The 23,676-nt window shown below is 37.7% G+C and overlaps 1 protein-coding gene across 6 annotated transcripts in view; it reads right to left on the bottom strand.

Annotated features, from left to right (window-relative positions):
• The window catches only part of ptpn4a (protein tyrosine phosphatase non-receptor type 4a), a 201,329-nt gene that overhangs the window by 137,545 nt on the left and 40,108 nt on the right, over positions 1 to 23,676 (bottom strand). For all 6 annotated transcript variants that reach the window (XR_011356614.1, XR_011356617.1, XR_011356616.1 and 3 more), the window contains exons 3-6: positions 21,226 to 21,380; positions 5,357 to 5,464; positions 4,111 to 4,153; positions 3,944 to 4,022 (exon numbers count right to left, since the gene is read on the bottom strand). Coding sequence is in view for 1 of the 6 variants with exons in the window: in XM_069934869.1 (XP_069790970.1) it covers positions 3,944 to 4,022; positions 4,111 to 4,153; positions 5,357 to 5,464; positions 21,226 to 21,380 (385 nt within the window). In the remaining 5 variants the exon portion in view is untranslated. The remainder of the gene's footprint in view (positions 1 to 3,943; positions 4,023 to 4,110; positions 4,154 to 5,356; positions 5,465 to 21,225; positions 21,381 to 23,676) is intronic.

The raw sequence follows: 23,676 nt of genomic DNA, 5'->3' as shown, positions 1-23,676 counted from the left end.
AAGAAATTTACGAAGCCAAGTGATTTTTGTTGCTTCAGTGCCTTTGACCCAAGATTCAATGAGCGTATGAATTTAAAATGGTAGTTGCACATTTGCATTGAAACATCAATACTTCCATTTAAAAAATTAAATGGTTTTCCAAAAATGGGGAATCATTTTTTGCAAACAAGCATTTTACTTTCTTAACATGCTGATCATGCACTGAACTTGCCTAACAATGCACTCCCATATTCCTTCGTGGTCAATTCTGTTATTCAGATGGCCTTAAAGCATAAAATAGAAGCCAAATTTTGTACAACTTGGATAGCAGTGATTCAATTCAATGATTTAACATATATTAAAGGCAAACAGGGTAGGAAATGAATACTGATCTTGTTTGTGATGCCAACAGGAAGTTAAACTCAATTTGACCTGATAATTTTTAAACAAGTCCTTCTATCCTTCAAGTATATCTGTACAATGCCCACTCCCCATCAAATATCTTTTGAGACAGTGACCAAAAAATCTGCAGGATAGAAGATGAAATTTAACCAAAACTATACAAAAGGAACAACATTTTAATTCAGAGCAAATACTCCTTAAATAACTGGGTGACTTTGGAAACAGCTCATTACATAGTTTCAATACACATTAGCTTAATTACTTAAAACCTAGAATAGTGAATAGATGGAGAAAGATAAATCATCAGCTTTTTACTTGTCAAGTGTAGATTTGAATCTATTAAATTCAACTGAAATTGCCTCTGTAAATTCAGGGTGAAACAAACCTGGCAATCCAAAGCAGCTGTATGGTTTTCTATTAATGTTAAATCATTGTAATAAATCCAATCTAATGCATGAGTAAATATGTAGCAAGGTACATGCTACTAAGTTCAATAGGATAATACTGTCTTTAGTAAGTCCATGTCTAAATAGACTATTATGTTACGCACTAACAATCCTTTTAATTATGCTTGGAACTCGAGTGTTTTTGTTAGCGCTAATGTAGCAACAGCAATGAAAAACTCAACAGACGTTAAACTAATAACGTGATATTTCTTAGTTAATTTTAAACTTATTTAACTCTAAACTTAACCCCACTATGCACAAATGTAAATGCGTGGTAAAACACAGGATTCTGTTGACACCATGGTTAAGTGAAAAAGCACACAAATGCTGGAGAAACTCAGCAGGTCAAACAGTGCCTTTATGTATGCACCAACGTTTCGAGCTTGATCCCTTCATCAAGTTGTGGGGTCTCACAATTATGTTTTGCACACAAAGAACCTGCCCCTTCTCAAAGGCAGCGAATGTGGCTATTTCTTCCACAATTAATTCACAAACCCAGACAAAGGTTAAACAAAGTGGCCAAACACAGAAATAGACCAAGTAGAATTCTGTCCTCTTTCCCAAAGAGACAACAAAGTGGTCTTCATTAATTCAAAAGGCACAGATTCTGTGTTCCCTTTCTTCTAGGAGTAACACACAACAAACCACCCATTCTGGTTTTAATCAAAGCCACTTTAGCCTCTTGAAAAGAGATGAGGTCAGAGGTTGTTATGGATATGAAATGGTTTTGGAACTAAATGCCATCTTTCACAAGGTTTCAACCCACGTACGTAACAGGGCTTTTACTTCTGTGAACTCCAAGCTGAACTGTTTTAAGACTGAACTCAAAATGACCGAATTCAGTAATATATTTCTCCAATTCATGTGATCACCAAGGTACCAATTCTTGGAAACCACACGATCATCAGTTTTATTTTTACCAAAATTCTGTTCCTTTTTCAAAACCATTCCATATCCATAACAACCTCTGACCTCATTCATTTTCAAGAGGCTTAAGTGGCTTTGATTAAAAACAGATGGTTTCCTCTGCAGTTCTTGAATTAAGACCCACTTGAAATTCATTAGTTATGTCTGTCCTACACACACCGATTCCGAGAATAAACACTTCTCGGAAAACAATGGCTCTCTATAAGTGTGTTGTGACCTGTGTGTGAACCTGTACCAACCCATAGCTAATTACTAAGAATACAGATATAATATTTTAACTATAATTTACTCTATTAAGACATTTTTATAAAAGAAATATAATTTAACATTAAAGATTAACATAAACCCATTATCATACCCAATTTACAAAAGGTGCCTATTGTAGTGCCCTTTAAGGTAGAGCTGCAAAGGAAAACATTGGCTTGTGTTGTAATCAGCAAATAACTATTTTAATCTTTTTTTGAGACCACTTTTTAAGTCACTTCCAGTTCAGCTGTTCTGAAACTGGAAGTGACATCATAATGCTCCCGAGCCATTTCTCAGCTCACAGGTTGCATCCCTGAGGTAGAGGGTGTCCAGCATTATCTCAACATGGGCCCCCTGGGACTTGTGGTGGGCTGACATTACAGAGACAATTTGAACGTGAAGCCCCATCCACCCCCCCCCCCCACCTCCAGCTGCCGCTATACCCATAATACATTCCAATCCCTTTATGTAGATTGACGTACAAATCTCAGGTTACACAAAAATGCTGGAGAAACTCCTCTCTCCGACTTCCCAAACCTCCACCTCCCATTATCTCCTCACTCACTATTCCCCCTTATCCCCCTAACTCCTCATTCAGCTATCCCTTCCTACTATAACTTAGCTTTTTTAATCTTGTGCTCTCCCACCCCTATCTATCCGTGACTTTTTGCTCCTCCTCCTGCCCCTCTCCACCACCACCCCCCCCCACCATTTTATTCAGGAAGGGCTCATGCTCAAAATGGTTATGTACCTTTATCTTTGCTACATAAAGAGCACTTCATGACTTGCTGTATTTCTCCAACACTTTTGTGTCGACTACAATCACAGCTTTTGGAGATTTTCATATTTAACTCCTTATATGAATCTCAGTCAGAGGCTTAAGAACCACTTAATATTTAAAGCAACAAATACTGAAAACATGAAAAACCAAAAACACTGGAGACACTCAGTAGGATCAGTCTCCATCTGTGGGAAGGACCAAAGTTAATGTTTCTTCAACATGAAATTATAATTTTTTTTTGTTCCAAGATGCTGCCTTATTATATCCAACATAATCTGTAAATATTTGAACCTTGGGTGACAACTTCAGCGCAATGCTAGGATGAATGCTCCATTGTAAGCATCATAAATTTTGGAATGAGTTGGATTATTCCATATTACAGTTAAATGAAGTACAGCAGAGTTTTACTCATTTAATGCTTTAATCTCATAACTTTGTTGATCTTATATGCAAATTAATGGTCATTCATGCACTTGTGACAAAAAGTAAACCGAAATATTCCACTGTGAAACACTTTGGATAACCCTAAAAAAGTGAAACCTGACATCATTTCAAAAACAATTTCTAGGAGAATTCAGCAGGTCAAGTAGCACCCATAGAGGCAAAGGTCGACGTTTCAAGTCAAGACCCAGCAACAGGTCTGAAAGAGTGGAAAGACAGCCAATATGTAAAAGTGGGAAGGAGAGTTGAGACCGAAGGTGGTAGGTAGAACTAAGCAAAATATTGGGCAGATGGAGCTAGTTGGAGAAGGGAAAGGTATTTAAAAAAGACTGGCAATTGACAGGGGTAACCAGATATCCTTATATTCCTTTAAAGCTTTCATGTTTGCAGGAAAACGCAAATCAACTTTTACTGAATGCAATCCTTGAGTATTTTTTACTGAAATGAAAAACAATCAGAATTAGGTTATTATTTCCATGAGCTGCATGATCACCAAGATCACACTTGTGTGATTGCAACAAATCTGAATAACAGTACATGAGACAAATATAGAGTACAGAAAACCAATGATAGATTACCATGTCATGATGAATTGTTTTGTAAATGAACTGAAATGATAAACAATTACAATTGAAAGGTAATTAATCCTGTATTCAACCTTCTCCAACACCTTCAATTGCCCCCAACACTCTTCTGTACTTGTAAATATTTTTCTACTCACCTTGTGTACTCTTCTTGAAGTTTATTGAGATCAGTGACAAAAAACTTAACTCTAAAATTCAGGTTATATGGGGATCCTCCTACAATGTAAAGAACAGCATTTTACTCAGAATTGCAGGCTTGAACTAGATTTTGCAGAAGTAAAAGACATGGAAGCGTTTAACTTACTTTTCAGCTGCTTTCTGATGGATTTGTTTGGATCTAGCCATCGCTGCAAAACATTTAAGAAAATAATCTGAAATTGAGCAATGCAGCATTTCCTATTGAATTGAATTACAAAATGCACCTGTAAAATAACTGGGATTGCAAAGAGGAGCACAAATTAATAAAACAATGTTTATGAAGTTCTTGATGTACAATGGTACAATATAAAGGATTGTTTTAACATGAACACTGTTCATTTTTTTTCTATTGTGCAACCTTGTAAATTAATGACACCTCAAACTTTACTTATTTCCAAATATTATCAAAATCTCAACTTTCAGGGCAGAAACAGAAAGTCTGTGCTCAAAATACCACCCTCTTGAGCGATTTCTTCCCTTTTCCCCCATAATTAGGAATGTGCCAAGGACAAATTGCAAAGTTATAGAAAAGTTCACGTTTCAAAAATAAAATAATATAGTGGAAAATTTCATGTTTAAACTTAAAATAACAAGGACTCTAAATGCATGGTCTGCATAACAACATTTTTAATTGTTTGTAATTCTTGAGTCACTTACAAATTTGCTTGTTTTTCCCTCTACAAGAAACCTTTAACTTCAAGTTAATACTTGAAAAAAAGCAACCTTGCCACATTTGCTGATGCTCCTTTTCAGGTTCTTTCCATTTTTTCCCCAAAGATGTCAGCAGATCCTCTAACACAGCCATTCTCAACCTTTTTTTTTTAAAAAAAAAGCTATGGCCCCCTTAGGATTCTACTCAAAGGTTATGGTCCACCTTCCCTATGAAGCAGTAAAGTTTAGTTGGTTCCTTCCATACTTGTCTCCAACTGACTAAACAAACAAAAAAAATTATGATTTCGGTCCATGGCTGTTGTCCCCAGTATTGAGAATGAGCAATGCAGCATTGAGAATGATTGTCCCAAATCCATTTTTCTTTTTTGCTTTTAAGTACTTTCTATCCTCAGATTATTTATTTGCATTAACCAACACTCTTAGGGTTAGAATATGGTGTTGGATTCCTTGGCAACTACCTTAGCTGGATGGTTTCATTAAACTTTGCCCCACAAGTGAAATATTCTCAGCATCCACTCTGCCAAAATTATGAAGATATCTAAAGGTCACTTTCAGTCTCCTCTAATAAAATCAGAACCTACTTGGCTTATCTCTTCTGAACACATCTAATCTGAAGTTGACAATCATGAATGAGTATGGAAAATGTTGCAAATTCAGTCAAACCCTAAAGGAATACTCACAGGGCTGTCTGTTACATCATCTGCCAGTTGTAAACCAAAATAATCGCGCTCTGTCAGATCAAGATGCCTGAAGACCAAATCCAATAGTACATGACCCTGATCGTGCTTCTAGAAACAAAAAAATTGTTATGTGCTTTCCTTAAAAAAAGTGTGCAAGTTTACAAAAATATTTAAAGTCATTAATTTTTTTTAAATATAATCACACCAACTTGAAGACCATGTGTATCTCAGGAATAAATTGTGCTTTCTATGTGTATTAGGCATCATTACATAAGAAAAATTGAGATATTTAACTCCTTTTTCACAAAATACAATAAATGCTATGCTCCAGTACTTTGTTACAATAAGCCCTAATGCAATGAATGTTCTTTGTGGCATTTAAAGGATTACACTAACCAAAAGATCAGTTCAGGAATTACTATTCATTTGTGCTGATGGGTTCATTCACTGAATTGTGCAAATATATTGTTTCATCTTGACGATACAAAAAAAAAAAGCGCTGGAGGTAACTCGGCAAATCAGGCCACATCTGAAGAGAAGGGAACAATTAACATTTCAGGATCCATTCTAGCATCTGCTGCATCTCAAAGAATAATCTCTGCACTTGCAAAATTTAGCAAGTACCACAAATACTGTTCTGACCCAAGTGTGGCCAGAATGTTCAATTATAGTCATGAAAAGCTCATTCCTCTGGCAACATCAGAAAAATAAAAAATGGCATTTACAGTGTTTCAAATGTTATATTTCAAGGGAAAATAGTGGACATGGCGTGAAACCCATATAAGCAATTTTTTTTTAAAAAATCAAATAATTCTAAAACTAAATATCAAAATAAAATACCTTCTAACTATGAAAACATTGTTGCAGACATGTCTCTTATCCTACAGTATAGTCATTACCAAAGTATGTCTGGATCTCTTCATACTCAACTCCCAACTGCATTCTACTCTATTCAAAGTATGCAGGGAGATCTTGAGCAAAGATTCTTCAGTGCCAAACTATTCAATTCCAGAATTAATGTGCTTTTATTCCGTTACTGATTTTTCTCAACTCAATCTTCCTCAAATATTTACTTCTCCATTAACTCTTTGATTCTTATTCACCAGCATCCTTAACAATTTCACAAACACTATCCCCTCCTTGTTATATGATATTTCATTATTACCATTTTAACTTAATTTAAGTTGATTGAGTTGAGAAAAATCAGTAGCGGGATAAAAGCAAGTTAATTCTGGAATTATGCGTGATAATGTAGCCTATAACCTATTGTCTTTCATTATTGTACCATGAGTTTCTGCTCATAAAATTGACGTGCGAGTTGAAGTAGACAAAGACAATGTGGTTAAACAATAATCTTGGCTTTTATTAGCAGAAACTCATGGTACAATAATGAAAGACAATAGATGCATACACAGTTATATCCAAGGGGAGTGTCCTTAACAGTAGAGATAATGCACAGCCAATGTTCGTACAGCAAGGATCACCAGAGGGGAGACAGGCAGCTTGGCAGTCATTCACCAGTGTCACCCCCAGGTCACTTTTTTTGTCAGCCATTTTGCAGCCCAGTTCACATCTCCCGCCATTACAATAACATCATTTTAGTGTAATACGAGGAACATCCGCTCAATTTCAGAATGACCAAAGGAACTGCTCAAGCTAACCATTCAATACTCTCATATTCATGAAGCAATATTTATTTATTTGTTTGTATATATACTTGTCCTTCATATGTATCATTTCTATGTACAGTGCAACTCTGTTTTAAAAAAAATGACCAGTTTACCGAAAAAAAAGTTTATCCAAAATGGAGCTGGTCCCGACCATTTCAGATAATTGGAGTTGTACTGCATGTGTATTATATGTCTGTGTGTTTTTCTGGGTTGTACTTAGATGACAATAAACTTCACGAATTTCCTTCTATGATACATGAAATTGTAGAGAGTTGTACAAATAGCACCATAAAAGGCCTATAATTAGATGCTGTAGGCCAAGGACCACCTCAGGCCCAATAGACTGCAAGTAGAATTAGCACCCAGAAATCCCAAGTGTACCAGAAGTACATATCACAAGCTTACATTTTTGAGGCAGGAAGCATCAAGTTGATCAATTCTCACAGATCATCTTTTCCAAAGTGGCTTTCCAATTAAATTGTTGCAGTACTGAAGTCACCCATGCACATAGAATACTTAGAAGGTGAAAAACTTGCTTTAATAACACTAACAATTAGTGTTGCTATGCAATTAAAAGTTTGAATTATGAAGAGTACTTAAAAGGAAGTGGATTTTTAAATGAGACAATGTACTAGTTAGATGTACCAATCTTGTTCAAAATTGGTCCAAATTTTCAAATTGGTAATTGAATGCTGCATCTGTTCAGGCCACTCATTATTGCCCCTTCCAGTCTGCAAGCATCAATTTTCAATACACCGTATTTGCAAAATATATAAATTGGTCAATTTGTCATAGGCTGCTTATTAACAGTATATTATTATGACACAAATCAACTTATCACAGCAATTTAAAAAAATATTACTTTTGATCAAAGAACAAAATCTACTGGACTGTCTTACAATATTGGCAATAGGATATGCTTCTGAAGAGTGTTCAGAAACTGCATGTTTTGGAAATTGAAACCTTATCTTTTGAACTGTAATGAGATTGATTAAGGAAGCTTTGATGGTCAAGATTAATTATGTTGGATCTTAATGAATTCATATCCCATCAGGAAATTATCTATTTATGCAGGATATAGTTAAATCATGCATTCATGACTTGACTATTGACTGCATCTAACGGATGCTTTAATATTCTCCAAGTCCCTTCAGCACAACAGTGAAGACTTTGGTACAATGATTGGGGAAATATTACCCAGCAACAACTCTGATATCCTAATGACTCAGGGCAGTTCACTGCAATTCCATGGCAGGCAATGTTAACACAGCAATCAAGCCTAAGGCACCAAATGCATGTTTGAATACTGACTGAAATACTGCTCAAGTGACAGCTGCTACTAAATGTTGACAGAATCTTATTAAATGAATGCCCTTTGACAGTCAACTCAAGTATTGACATGGATAGCTGAGTGCTCATAGTATGTCCATTTCAAATGGAAGACTCGGGTATCATTTATGGAAACAAAAATATTTTAGTATTTCAGTTTGCAACTTCTTCCACAGCAAAGGTTCCTTGAATGAGGAAAAGGGTTGAAAGACAAAGAACTTCAACCTAGTATAGTATCCAAAAAAAATTGTCTGAGACATGACATCACAATTTGAAAAAAAAGTTCAATTTTCTTTTTACCCAGTGTGCTCAGGTGGTGTTCTGACACGCAGTTAGCACTATTTTAAATCAATGGAGCTCTCGTGTAGGGTCAAAGGTACAGCTACAAGGGCAAAATTTCACCCAACTGCAAAGTGGGGCTCTATCACCGTTGGAATCAGAGCTCTCATGTACTGTTATGAATCCAGAGGACTCAGCAGCAAAAATCACCAAGACAAAAGTTGCTCTAAATTTTCTTTAAACAAGATCAAACTTCAACTTAATTACTATTAACTTAACCCCCTTCTAATTCTAAGTGCACATGTTTGTAATGTGTTTACTTTGCTTTAATGACCCAATCATTCACTTCTCCAAGTTCACTGGTATTAGGCCATTCTTATACCGTGCACAGAATTTAACATTTATGAACCTTCACCAGGCTCTGGTGCTTAAAGGTAAATGGTTAAAACTCAGGAAAGTTCTTGGTGGTTTCAGAGAAATATTTGTTGCTTGTTGGACACACACAAAGCTTCCAAAAGCTACGGCCCTGCCTGTAATATGTGGAAGGATGGAGAAACCAATGCTAGCACACCCTTCCAGGCAGCAAGGCTTTACTTACATCTCAACCAAGTCCATAGGCAGACCACATTGGTCCATCTAGACCTGATAAAATTCTCAGCTCATGCCTTTGCCTCCACAGATACTGCATGACCTGCTAAGCTCCTTCAACGGATTGTTTCTTTTGCTCCAAGTTCAGCATCTGCAGTGTCTCCTGACAACACTGACTGCACTCCCGGCATACTCTCTCAAAATGAGCAACATAGTGAGCTCCTTCAAAGGAAGGGAATTCCAATAGCAAAAGTGCTTCATCGACATTCTCCAAGTCTCCTCAAAAACAGACATCCTCACCAGCTTTTGGAATACTGCACTGAAACCATTGAGCAACTGAAGTCTCCACAACAGGAAAATGCAAGGAACTGATACCAGGAGGTCCTCTGTCCCTGCTGTGCTGCATTGCCCTTAAAATAAAGATTCTTGCACGGCTCTGAACCAATGATAACTTGTCATATCTCAAAAGCCAATTCTCAGTAAAAATAGCAAGCGATGATAACATTTCATCCTCATTACAAAATAGATGCTTTCAACCAACTACAAGAGGAAAGAATCCCTACACATAAGAACAGAGCGTGATACAAAATCCCTTAAACTTGTTCTGCTTTTCAATAGGTCTCATATTTTCAGTTTCAGGTCCACTGTTCCCCACAATACTCAAATTTAGGTCCATGGGAGATTTATCTCAGCTAAGAAATATCCAATGATTTCTCCTTGACAGCTCTCTGGACAACACAATTATAAAGGTCAACTTGAAAGTTATGCCCCATCTTGATGTTAAATGATTAAATCCTTGGTGTGAAACTAAAGCCCCAGTTTTAGATTCTTCCACAGAGAAAAACAATAGTTTTGCACATACCTTGTCAAATCCCCCCCCCCCCACCCCCCAATTACATGCTCCATTAGCATCACCCTTCATTCTTCAATGGATGTATAGCCAACCAGCTTAACATTACTTCATGAGATAGTCTCTACATTCCAGGAACTCATCTAGTATTAGAACCCAAAGCAAGTTTAATTCTCAAGACTACCAGCACCCGGGAATAGTTTTGCCTATATCCAGATGCAGTATAATTTTATACTTCGTGAAACACGCAAGTCTACAGACACTGTGATTGTAGTAAAAACACAAATGCTGGAGGAACTCTGCAGTCTTGCAGCATCCATAGAAGGTAAAGATATATTGCTGACATTTTGGGCCTGAGCCCTTCAAGGAATAAGCAAAGAAAAAGAATGCTCAGAATAATGAGAGGGATAGTTGGGGGAGGAGTCAAGACCAACAAACGATGTTAATTGAATATGATAAGATGAGAGGTGAGAATTAGTTTTGGCTCTGTGAAAGAAAACAGGGGAAAAAGGGAGAGAGACAGAGCTGGGAAAAGGTGAGAGGGAAGGGGTAGAGGGTTAAAAATACAAGCCAGAGAATTCTATGTTATTACAATCCAGTTGGAGGGTGCCCATACGGAAGATGAAGTGCTGTTCCTCTAATTTGTGAATGATCTCAGTCTGGCAGTGCACGAGACCATAGACAGACATGTCAGCAAGAGAATGGGATAGGGAACTGAAATGGGTGGCCACCAGGATATTCTATTGCAGTAGAGCCGAAATGCTCAACAAAGCGACTTCATTCCCTTTCAAAATTCATTCTATTAGCTATTTTCACCTGCATGTTCACTTTATTTCAAATCGAAAAGCATCCAAATCCTTTTATCCAGTAGCATTCCAAAATATCTTTCCTCACAAAAGATTTTACATTCCAATTAAACTGGATCACTTCATATTGCAGCACATTACATTGGAACCCCGATTTAACTTGAATTCAGATATAACACGATGAATCATTGGACTCCTCGGCAGGAGTGGGGGAGTCCATGCATTAACCACAAAGAATGGGCAAGAGGTGGTGTGAGATACAAGTTACAATACCTCTGCGCCAGACCAGCTCTGTGTATCTCTACCCAGTCTAGAGGCTGTCACAGTGCTGAGGCAGCAGGAGAGGACAGGTAACATCAACCAGGTTCCCCCCGCCGCAGGAGTTTATGAACAGGAGACACTTGTCCTTGCACAGTTCTGCAGGCTTGGAGTCCCAGTGCACAGGCTGGAAGTCTCCAGAACCCCTGGTTTCAACGATGGTCATTTGAATCACATTGACCACTGGGCTCTATGCTACCTACGAACCAGGCAGTAGCATCAGGAGAGAATCAGAACTGACCTCTCCGGCTTGGAGAGGTCATCAAGGTCAGTAAGAAATCACTGTCCAGACGTGGGCTGTAGCGAAGATCCAGGCTTTGTTCTGAGATTATCAGATCAGGTGGAGGAGGGCAGCAGCTCCAGGGACAATTCAGGGAAGTATCCATAGACGTTCTTGTGGGATAACCCCGAGAATGTCCACCTGCACATGAGCACGGTGTGGGACCTCAGAGTCAGAGACCACAGCTCAAGGCCGATGGACCTGCAATTGAGATTAAGTGCAACCTTGCTACAACTCCTGCAAAGTGCCCATACATGTTAAGGCACCGGTGGCAATGAGATAGGTACCTTATAACTACCGTCAAAGCACATCTCCAACCAGAAATACATGACGAGACCCTCACTGTCCCTAGAATTAAAAAAGTTAACAGCCTACAAATACACCAGATCAGACAAGGGAAATCACAATAGTATCTCATTTGGTGGGGGCAATGCCCACAAATGCCCCCACCCTTGGGGTTGAGCCTGATCTTAGACATGATCATGCTTCCACAGTGAAACCCCAATATAGTCTGACCCTGCTCTTTTCTTAAATGATGTGATTTTTGTGGACCCAAACCATCACATAACAGAGTTCCACTGTACCACAATAAAATCCCTGGTATCAGGAATTCAAGCAACTGGCAAAAAGGAAAAAAACTAAATATCAAGATAAATAAGAATAAATAAAAATTTAAAAACAAGCTTAAAAATTTGAAAAGTAAATGTTCTCTGAAGCAATGTAGGAGAAGATGGGAGCAAACTATCAGCCAGCAAAGGACCCCAGTCATGCCTCTCTCTGTTGCGGTGACTCTCCCAAAGTGTCTCCCTAGCACTCTCTAGTAGGAGTCTATCTTTCTTCATATATTAAGTACATCAGGGAGGCTTTATCTTTAAATTTGGGAAGGGGGGTGGGAAATCTAATTATAATGGTAGCACAAAGTTGTTACAGTGCCAGTGGCCAGGGTTCAAATTTAAATTTAAAATTTGTAAATTACAGAATTACCTGATTAAAGTGAACTTTACATAAATGAGGATTACATTACTGATTTTTTTCCCAAATTATTTACATTTTGCACTGTCTTTTGTCTTTTAAACTGTTTGTTGTTAATGCATGTGTATTAGCAGGAGTGTGTTTTTAGCAACTGGAATTTTGCATATCAGCATCCGCAATCCCCGTAGGTAGCAGATACTGGGGATTTTTACTTTATATCCTTTGTAGAGTATCCTCCTTCCAACATTTTTCATCTCAGATTACTTTAATTCAAGGTTTGTGGCTTCTCAGACTAAACCAACATTTAATTGCTCAACCCTAATTGCCCTTGGTGGTGGGAACTGCCTTCTTAAACTACTGCAGTCCTTGAGATGTGGATATGCTTTTAAATATTATAATCCAAGTCATTAATAAATATTGCAAATAGTGGAAGAAACCACACTGACCCTTGTGGCAACTTACTCTTTAGTTTGCCACCATGATGATTTTTATCCCAACTGTTAACAACTACTCCTTAATGCTAATATATTTCACATTCACTAGCATGTGCCACATAAAAACTCAAAGAATTGAATTACAACGCATCATCTTTGAGCTTCAGTTCGACCATAAGGTGTGGCCCAGTAAGACCTCAGACTGACCCAAGAATCCTGATGGAAGTCCATTACAGTTTTGGTGAACTGCCTGATTAATGGAATTCAGAGGCTTATTGTCACATACACAACGATAATGAAAAACTATTTGGGCTCATCAACCCACAAGTACAGCAAGTAATGAAACAAAAAAGTGCAGGGTATAGTGTTACCCATCATTTAAAAATGAAGTCAACTCAAATATCATAGAGATGTTCAAAATACAGAATAATGAAAGGGCGGCACGGTTAGTACAATGCTGTAACAGAACAGGTGACCCAGTTTCGAATCCAGCGTTGTTTGTATGGAGGTTGTACATTCTTCCCATGTCTGCGTGGGTTGCCTCCAGGTGCTCTGGTTTCCTCCCACCATTCAAAATGTACTGGGATGTAGGGCAATTGGATGTAAACGGGTGGCACATGGGTTGAAACGGCCTGTTACCGTGCTGCATATCAAAAAAAGTTAAATTACAAATTTAAAATTTAGATATTCTGTACTTTTACAATGGTATAATTGAGACTTGCAGCATAGAAACATGCCCTTCAGCCCATCATGTATTCATCTGTACAATTCCCATTTACCAGCATTTGAGCTCTAGCATTCTATGCCTTGGTGATTCAAGGACCCTTCTAGATATTTAAATCTTGAGAGCACCTGCCCCACCCACTCTCAAAGACCATCTTCCTCTTCATGAAAAAGTTCACTTTATTACTGCACTTAAAAAATGAAGCCATAATAGCCAAGCTGAAATAATACTTAAATAGGATACATTTGGAGAGTAAGAATTAAAATTATAGGTAAATGATGTTCAGCAGGACCTTTGATGAACTGAACCATCACCCTGGTCATTTCTCCCTTCTCTGAAGATGCTGAAGTCTAGCATGACCCCGTTCAAGACCAGTATTTTCCAACAGATATCACAGCCTCATGAATCTTCTCATACTATCCTAATCACAACAGTACTCCAAGACCACCAAAGTTCTGTCTACAGTATTGAAGTAGGAATTTTTTGGCTTTACTACTGTAAATATTTATCACCTTTATTCTCTCTGGCACCTTACACCAATACGAGGTTCCAATAGCTCAGTGATGAGAGCACTGGTCTTGTAAACCAAGGGGTCGCCAGTTTGTTCCTTGCTGGGGCCTCATTTCTGTTAGGGACACTGGACAAAGTGTCAATTCTCTGTCTTCCTTATGGTAGATAAAGTTTAGGAATTTCATGCATCTTACATTCTAAATGTAACATAATGGTTCAATTCTGAGATCCTGAGAACTCTGTTTAGAGTAGCCTCTGTGTGTAACGCATTATCACTGGGGGTGGGACCCCACCCCACTAAGTTGCCAGGGAGGGCAAATTCCAGGGAATTTGGACAGTGGTGTGAAAGGCCTGGAAGGTCCTGCTTGCAGTGTGAAAAGGACTATGAAGTTGCTGTATAAAAGGGAGCAATGAGTCAGCATTGAAAACTTGGTTGAATGGTGTACTAACAACAATCTCACCAAACGTCACCAAAATTAAGTGCTGATTATAGACTTTAGGAAGGGAAAAAGTGTAAAAAGCCGATTTGCATCCACTCAATCTTGTGGACCTCAATCAAATCTCTCCTCACTCTTGTTTGCTCCAAGGAATAAAGTCCTAACCCATTTAATCTTTCCCTGTAACTCAACCTCTGAAGACCTGGCAACATTCTAGTAAATCTTCTCTATTGATAGCCTTTGTGTAGTTGGGCACCCAGAACTACACACAATATTCCAAATTTGGCCTTACCAATGTCTTAAACAACTTCCACAAAACATCTCAACTCCTAAACTCAATACTTTGAGTAATAAAGGCCAAGATACCAAAAAACTTTCTTTACAACCCTGTCCACATTCAATGCCACCTTTAGGGAACAATTTATCTGTACTCCTAGATCCTTCTGCTCCTCTGCACTCCTCAGTGCCTTATCATTTACTGTACAATTATTTGTTTTCCCTTCCAAAATTCATCACTTCACGCGTCTGCATTAAAGTCCATCTGCCACTTTCTGTCCATTCTCTTAGCTGGTCCAGATCCCTCTGCAAGTTTTTATAGCCCTCCTTGTTGCCTCCTATCTGTATCATCAGCGAACTTGCTGACAATGGTAAGCCAGCCTTTAGGCCAGGCCATTGACAAGAGCCAATTTTGAGGATAGTATAACAAAATAAGTAGAAATTGCTGTAATTTTTGGAAGGCGTTTCCTTAAAGCAGATTCAATGTACACTGATTTACCACAGCTAACAAACAAATAAAGAATACACTCACCCGTTTCTTTTAGCACACCATGAAGTCAGCTTTATTAATCATTAGACACAACAATGCATTCTTCAACTCTCCAAACTTCACCTAGCCAAACTCCTGACCTTCTCATTATCTCACTGCCCTGATGCTCTCTCCTCCTCCTGCACCTGAAGTTCATCACCCGTATACTGCTGCTTGACACATCCGCGCGTGTGTGCTTTAACTCTTGTGTGTCGCATCACTTACATCATCAGTGGCAGCCAGTACCATTCCCAAAGAAGGTAAATATGCGACCGCAACAGGGAAAGATGAGCAAAGCTACAGTTCTAGCATTAAGTCCCTTCTTTTATTGTGTGCCTTCGTCAAAAGTAAACGTCCCACATGTCTTCTTTACCACCTAATCCCCCTGTCGTACAAATTTCAGGAATCTATTAATAGGTGCTCCTTGATACCTCATCACCTTGCCATTTACTATGCTTTCTTCCTTCATTTGCTTTCATCAAATGCATCACATCATGTTTGTTTAATTTCATTTGGTGCTTTTGTACCAACCAGTAATCACTGATCACTGTGGTTGATATCAAAGTTGAAAAAGTTCAAACTCTTGGTTCTAACACATCCAAATTATTTGTTTTTAAGCATTAAAATCAAAAATGATCCATGTTAGACCCCATTGGATACAAAATCAAGTTCAATATATTTAACAAGATGCAGTGATAGGGTTTGCTTTGAGAGCTTAGGTAGACATTTCATACATAGTACAGAAAATCTCAGATGGTACCGAGCAAAGGCAGCATAATTTTATAATTTTGAAGAGTCAGAATACAGCTGAAGAGAAACTGTCCTTCATTCTGATGATGCATGGCCTCATATTTCCTGAGCTTTCATCATGATAGGAGAAGTGAAGAATGTCATCAGGAAGGGATGCATTTCAATATACAGTAAAATCCCTGGTATCTGGCACCTATGGGGATTGGTTGATGCTGGATAAATGAATTTTCCAGTTGCTTGAGATTGTGTGTTGCATAATTGGCAAACTAAAGGTGAGGCATTCTAATTTAAACTTATCTATTTTTAACCTATTTATTTTCCACATATTTTTTGCCAGTTGCTTGAATTCTAGATAACAGGAGTTTTACTGTATTCCAAGGCAGTGGGAATTATAGATGGAGTCGATGGAAGGGAGGGGTTTATGTTTGATGACCTGAACACCGTTCACAACCCTCAAGAGTTTCTTGTGGTCTTGGATGGAGTATTGAGAGCAGTTTTGAACTCCTAATTTAAGAAAGGATCTGCTGACGTTAGATAGGGTTCAGCAGAGCTGCACAAGGATGATTTTGGAAATACAAGGGTTATCACATGAGAACATTTGATGGCTCAGACAAGAGTGCACAACTTCAGGACTGAAGATGACCGCTTAGAACATATGCACAAGGAATTTCTTTTGCCAGTGGATGGTAAATCTGTGGAATTTTTTGCTCGTTGCAGAGGCTAAGCCATTGAATGTATTTAAGGCAGAGATTGATAGGTTCTTGATTAGCCAGGGCATCAATGGCAATGGGGGGGTGTGGGGGTGGAAGGCTAGGCAGTAGGGCTGAGTGAAAAAAAACGAATCAGCTCATGATTGAAAGACAGGGCAGACTCGATGGTCTATTTCTTCTCATAAATCTTGCATTCTTAACTGCCATACCAGGCAGTGATAAAACCTGAAAGGGTGTTTTGAATGGTGTATCTGATGAGGTGAAGGGATACATGTAAAATACTAAATTTTCTCAAGCTTTTAAGAAAGTAGAGGCTCTGGTGCACTTTCTAGGGATTTCCACCAATATGGGTGAATCAGGACATCAGGACGTCACTAGAGGCATTTGCATCTGGGAGCTTAAAGCTATCAACCATCTTCCACTCATCACTGTTGATGCAAACCAGCACTAAATTTTGCTGACATTCAGAGGCTGCTGCTCTGCTATCAAACCTCTTGTCCCTCTATCTCCCTTTTGTATTCTGACTTTCCATTGTTGGAAATCCTACCTATGACAGTGGTGTCACCCACCAATTTATAGATAGTAGGAACCAGAGTACACAGCCTTGCAGAGCCTTGGTGTCAAGGATGATTATGGAGTTGGTGTTGTCATCAATCTTCTCTGTTTGTAACATGCAAGATAGGAAGTTGTGGATCCAATTTCAGGATCAACAATTGTTAACCCTAACTTTTACTGTGCACCCATTTAAATTCGATGCTACTTTTCCTTGGATCCCTAGGTTTTCACTTGTTAATAAGCCACATGGGACTATCAAATGTCATGCTAAAGTCCAAATATACCACTCTAAAGCCTCTACTTACATTAACCCTCTTTGGAACCTTGATAAACCCGCATCTCCCAATGCTGATATGCCACACACTAAATCTAACAATTTACTATCCACCACAGAGGCACCAACTGACCTGTGGTTACTCATTTTATTTATTTTTAAGACAACAGTGCTGCTTGACAAACCTTCCAGTTCTATGGCACCACACCTATGTATAAAGAGTCTTGGAAAATAAGAGCTTGTGTTATATTCATTTTTGCTTCTCTCATGAGCTTGGGATACATTTTATCCTTGTAATATACCAAAGTTAGATTTAGTAGTCTGTCATATTTTTAAACATCCCACTTATACTTTGACGACTCCAGAGCAACCCATCCCTCATCTTAGTTCCCCATAACCTATGCTCTCAAATGCCTATATTTTTTGAATATTTTATTTTAAAAGACTCAAGAAATAGATAAACAAGACATTTTCTTGTCACACAATATAGTATCTCTATTTTCCCCATCTCCTGATACTAAATAAATCACAAAAGGCAAAGGAAAAAAATTAACTAAAAATTAAAATTAAAAATACACATCATCTGCACACCAACCTTAATTCAGTCTCTTCTTTATTTATCTGTCAAATACCTATTAATAGCCTGACTGAATTGCACTAGAGGCCATTTACAATGCTGTAACTGATTAACCCACTAACCAGCACATCTTTAGACTGTGAAAGGAAACCAGAAAATCCAGGAGAAATCTATACAATCCCAGAGAGCTTTCAAACAGACAGTATGGAGTCTCTGAATCTGTCAAACAGCTGCACAAACTGCAGTAACAGTGTGCCGTCTCTCTTCCAAAATTTTAATCATACATTTTGATAGTTCACATCTAAAAACCTCTTTTACCTTTCCATTACCACGTTCTTCTCATCATCTCATTTTCCCCCCATCCATTCCATGAGCACTCTTGTAAATTCAGATAATTCTTTGAAGATTTTCTGGGATCCAGATTGCCTTCAAGAATAGAACCCATCATTAACTACCACTGAAACAGTGATGTCGCCTCATTGAACTCTTGTGAAGATAACAATTCCCTTGTTCCTGGGTTTAACTTTGCCCTAGATTAACCTTTCATATTATATCATCACCCTAAGATTATATCCCTCCTTGCCATGTGTTCTTTCGCTAACCTTTTCCCTTTGATTAAAGTTCTGATATATTAACTATTTCTCTCTGGGATATTTTCTCATCAACATTGTGCTTAGTGCTGGAATAATGGAAGACTTACACCAGTCTATTAAAGCCTCTTTCTTGATAGCAAATAGCATTTCTTTTTTTTCCATATGAAAACTGATTTGTGACAGGGAGACAAGCCATGTTTCATCTTAAATAACAAATTGTGGGCATACAGCAGGTATCTCAAGACTGAATTTCAGTGAAAATCCACATAATTTTTAGCAAATTCAAGCATTGCTATGTAGTGATCAGAATTAGGAACACTGATCCTTCTGTCTTTGTTAACTGAAGAATGCCCAATATCTGCATAGGAGTGTTCATCTAAAGGTAATACAGTAAGAGATTTGTTTCCTGATCTGCATAATTCACTGAATAGGCCAAAAGGTCTTAAACCTTTGATTTCATCATTTAGGCATGAAACAACATTAAAAGCAAAAAGGACAAAATTGAATAAATTTCATGCATTTTGGTACAGGGTGTAATTATGGTATTCACTAACAGTGGATATTCACAATATCCAAAGGACAAGAAATGAGATGTTTTGTTTTAATGCTGCTATCACTGAAAACCAATGCTCAATTATTTAAGATAGGCCAATGGTCACGGACTTCTACAAGCTTAATATTTCCCAAGTTCAGAAGAACTTTTAAAACACATGCATCAGAATGGAATTCAGTTTTTTGAAAGCAACTCCATGTTTAAAAAAGGCAATAACTTAGTTGAAAAGTTTTTGAGCAAAAAAAATCAAAGAAAGTGCATGATTATTCTGAGCCATAAATACTTTTTGAAGAAATACCCAATTTTTGAAGGTCGCTCTTCTTAGTAATGCAATAATGTTAGACAAAATGAAATATAGTAAAACCCCTGATAAACAACACCTGTGGAGATTGATCGAGGCCGGATAGCGAATTTCCCGTTTGCTTGAGATTGTGATTGCATAATTGGCAAACTAATGGCAAGGCGTTCTAATTTTAGACTTCCATATTTTTTTTTGCCGGTTGCTTGAATTCCGGACAACAGGAGTTTTACTCTATTGAAAGAAAGTGTAACATTTCCAGACCACCCATGATGACATTATTCCACTGCCAAGAGTAAGAATGTTTGGAACCTTTGTTCAAATGATTAAACCTTTCTTGACAGAAAGGATAGCTGTATATTATCATTCAATCACAGTTAAAGTCATTAGTCAAAAAAGCAATGGAAAGAAAAGCAACAAGCAGAATAATGGAAGTGAATTTTGCAAAGGATAAAATACCATTCAAGTATAGCAATGCTCCAGTCTTTGCTAGCTATTGTAATCTGCTTCGATATTTTATTACACTTGCTCAAATGGGAAAATTTAAGATAAAAACTGCAAACCTCCTAAGGGACTAACTATTTGATTATACTAAAACACAATACAAAAGCCATACTGCCCTCCAGGCCCTTCTGACATATGTTGAGGACGATAAAGGAACCATTCCACAAAAACTTCATTCGCATAAAAGTTCTCAGAATAAATGATTACTTTACTTACATTACTAAAAACTGCACCAGTTTCAACAGTGAAAAGGGAATATTACTGTAGGTCCTTAATATTAACCTGTTATAAACTCAATTTCTCTGTATAGTGTTATCTTTTACTACAGAAATTTTATTCCCTTGTAGCAGCACGCAACTCCATCATGACAAACCGGCCCCGCTTGTTACGTGCAGTCGGCGGGGCAGTTGCGATGAAGATGGCAACGTGTACCCGTCTCTTCCACTCCAGATCGGAAGTTGGCATGCGTGCTTGTGTCAGCGTGACGCAGGTGGCGGGGCAGGCACATGGTCCGGCCACATAAACGAACGTGCAAAGTTTGAAATAAATACTCTGCTGTGACACTCAAGCTAACAGCTTGCTTCTCCAGTCTGTTCCACTGCTCTCACACAGCACACGACACCCTAAAATTGGAACACTGCATCCAAATAGTGGATGAAAAACCAGAAGTTCTTTTATACTACAGGAACTCCAAGCAGAACAAAGCCAGACAATCTCTTGAATCTACTCTGCCATGCAATGAGATAATCCACATTACTCCAGATCTCTGCTGAATTTGAAACATATCTATCTGCAGCAGGAAAAATAAAATCAGAAGCAAAGATGGACAGGAAATGGTATTTATACCCAATCTTTTTTTCTCTGAACTAAACAGCAAACACTTTACACATTCATCCTGACCAGGGGTCAAACTGGACACCACCCAATCACAAACTGCCATTTGTTTAATCTTTTTACCTCAACATTCATTAACTCTTAGCAGATTTGCCAAAGTTACTGAATGGAAACAATTTATAACCTGCTTCAAATTCTTTAAAAAAATGATCAACTTACATTAACTTTGAAAGTTTGAACAGTGTTATCCAGGAGAAGTATGTTGCACACCACTTCTGTGTGTTGTCTATCCCTAGCCAGCTCAGATGTTCGTACATTGCAAGTCCTGCCAGCTGGCAAACGGAAGCGTGATGTCATTACTGTCCACACGGGATCTATGTAAATAATAAAAATCAATTAATTAATAAGAAATTCAGATTTTTTTGAATCTTAGAGTTAACATTTAAATTGACCAAATGTAATTGTCTGGAATATTAAGATACCAATGATGATTGAAAACAAACAAGGTTGTCAATCACAGCAAAGCATTGCGACCACACAGATCGTGACAAGGATCATTCCTGACTTCCAGCATTGCATGGAGAATGCACACTCTCCCTGTGGCAATTTGAATTTCCTCTAGATGTGCTAGTTTCCTCCCATCTTAAAAAATATGCTGTTTGTAGGCTAAATTGCCTGAAATGTGTAACTGTGTAGAATAAAATGGGTTAAATTTACAATTAAAAAAATTTAGACCAACAGCACGGTAACAGCCCAATTCAGCCCACGAGTCCATGCTGCTTAATATACACACCCCCCCCCAGTAAGTTTCAAACGGTGGGAGGAAACCAACGCCTCGGGGACATGGGGAGAACGTACAAGCTTCTTACAGACAACACAAGATTCAAGCCCGGTCCCAATCACTGGCATTGCACTAACTGCTACACCTACCTTGCTGTCCTAAGGTAGGATTAGTTTAATAATGGGTGCCAAATGTCAGCAGGGTCTCAGAACGTTGAAGATAACATAAATAGGAGCAGGAGTAGGCTATCCAGCCAATCATGCCTGCTCCACAATTCAATGAGGTTGTATGCATGCTATATCTTTGATGATGTAAACAGTTCTTGGAGCTATTAATGACAAAGATGTTTGTGAGTAAACAAGATCATGTTGCATTTAGGCCAAATGCCCTTTGCAACAATTTCAGTAATGATTGCTAGTACTTTTCAGTTAAAATAATTAAGTGGTAAATTTAGAACATTACTTCTTTCCCTCCCCAGTCCATTACAGAAGATAGAAATGCATACAGTGATGCCCACATTACAGGGTAGGGATGGATGTATCGCGATTTCTAACAAAGCAACATCTATATTGTGATTTCCCCTTAACACATAGCAAAATCTCAGCTGAAAAAGTGTCTTTTCCCTTAAGAATTTCTGTTCAAAACATTTTTTTTATTCCACATCTCAGACATTTTGAATAATAATTTATAATTTCCATAAAAGTTCATTTCTATCTATCAAACTTTTGAAACACAGGGGTCACCTGCACACAGGCCCTCTAAAACTCAATGTAAGTACACCATACAAAGTAGATCTCTGGTCAGGTTCTTAATCTATGTCACATTGGATTACAACAGTGAAGACTGGCATGAAAAAGTAACAAGAGTAATCATAAATGAGTTTCAAGGAAAAGGAAAACTTTTGATATCTGAATATTCTGAATGCCATGCCATTTAAAAAAAATTGAGTCATAAAACAATTTGGAAAGGATATTTTACAGTTTAAAAAGTTCAGAATATACAAGCCTATATTAATAGTTACTCCATATGCATGAAAGGAAGGTAAACTTAATTGGTCACTCAAATTTCACTGATAACTTTTTCATGCACGTAGCATTGACAGTATGATTAGAACTAAAAGCGGGTGCAAAAAATAAATTGTAATATTCATATTCAATTATCCTTCATATTATGCACAAAATTATTAATAAATGCTACATTTCTCAAAACTCAAGCAAATGAAAACAAATATTTGTAATAATCTGTTCAAACAATCTGTAGAAAGAAACAATTCACATTTCCAACAATATTTTTATTTCAGATGTCAGTTTTTACAATAGGTTTCATGCAAAATACACTATTCAGTAAAATTGCTTATTTCTTTCTTTGTGAAACAGTCCAATGAGAATTATGTTCTGCCGACTAACTTTCACAGATCTGGTCACCCAGATCTTTTGGACTTTAGAGAACTGTGGAGGTTCTTGAAAGTTCAAAATTTCCTCAAAGCCTTTGCAGTTTATTCTCAAATAGCTCTCCATTTTTTTTTCCAATTCCCAGAGTGTAGAGATAATTAACTGAAGAAAATGGACTAGAGAATTCTCTAATGTACATTATTGTCAATATTATATAAATTTAAACAGTATGCATTGATAACTTTCAATAAAGAGTAATAAAATTAACAGATTTTAACATTAGCACATGCTGGTGACTTGACAAAACTATACCAAAGTTCGTCCTCTTCCAAAAGACAACTGGGTATCACTGCGAAAGCATACATGACCCTGATGAAATTAAAGTACAATGGCCTATCAAAGTGGAATCCATGGTTAAAACAGGCCACAAATACCTTGCGACCTCTGGAAGAAACCACACTTCTCCAGCAGTTTCCATGCAAGAGTAACCTGGTATAA

The sequence above is a fragment of the Narcine bancroftii genome, chromosome 4 (assembly GCF_036971445.1).
Source record: "Narcine bancroftii isolate sNarBan1 chromosome 4, sNarBan1.hap1, whole genome shotgun sequence".
Classification (NCBI taxonomy): domain Eukaryota; kingdom Metazoa; phylum Chordata; class Chondrichthyes; order Torpediniformes; family Narcinidae; genus Narcine; species Narcine bancroftii.
The sequence above is the reverse complement of the archived record's forward strand: the minus strand, read 5'-3'. Positions and strand labels throughout refer to the sequence as shown.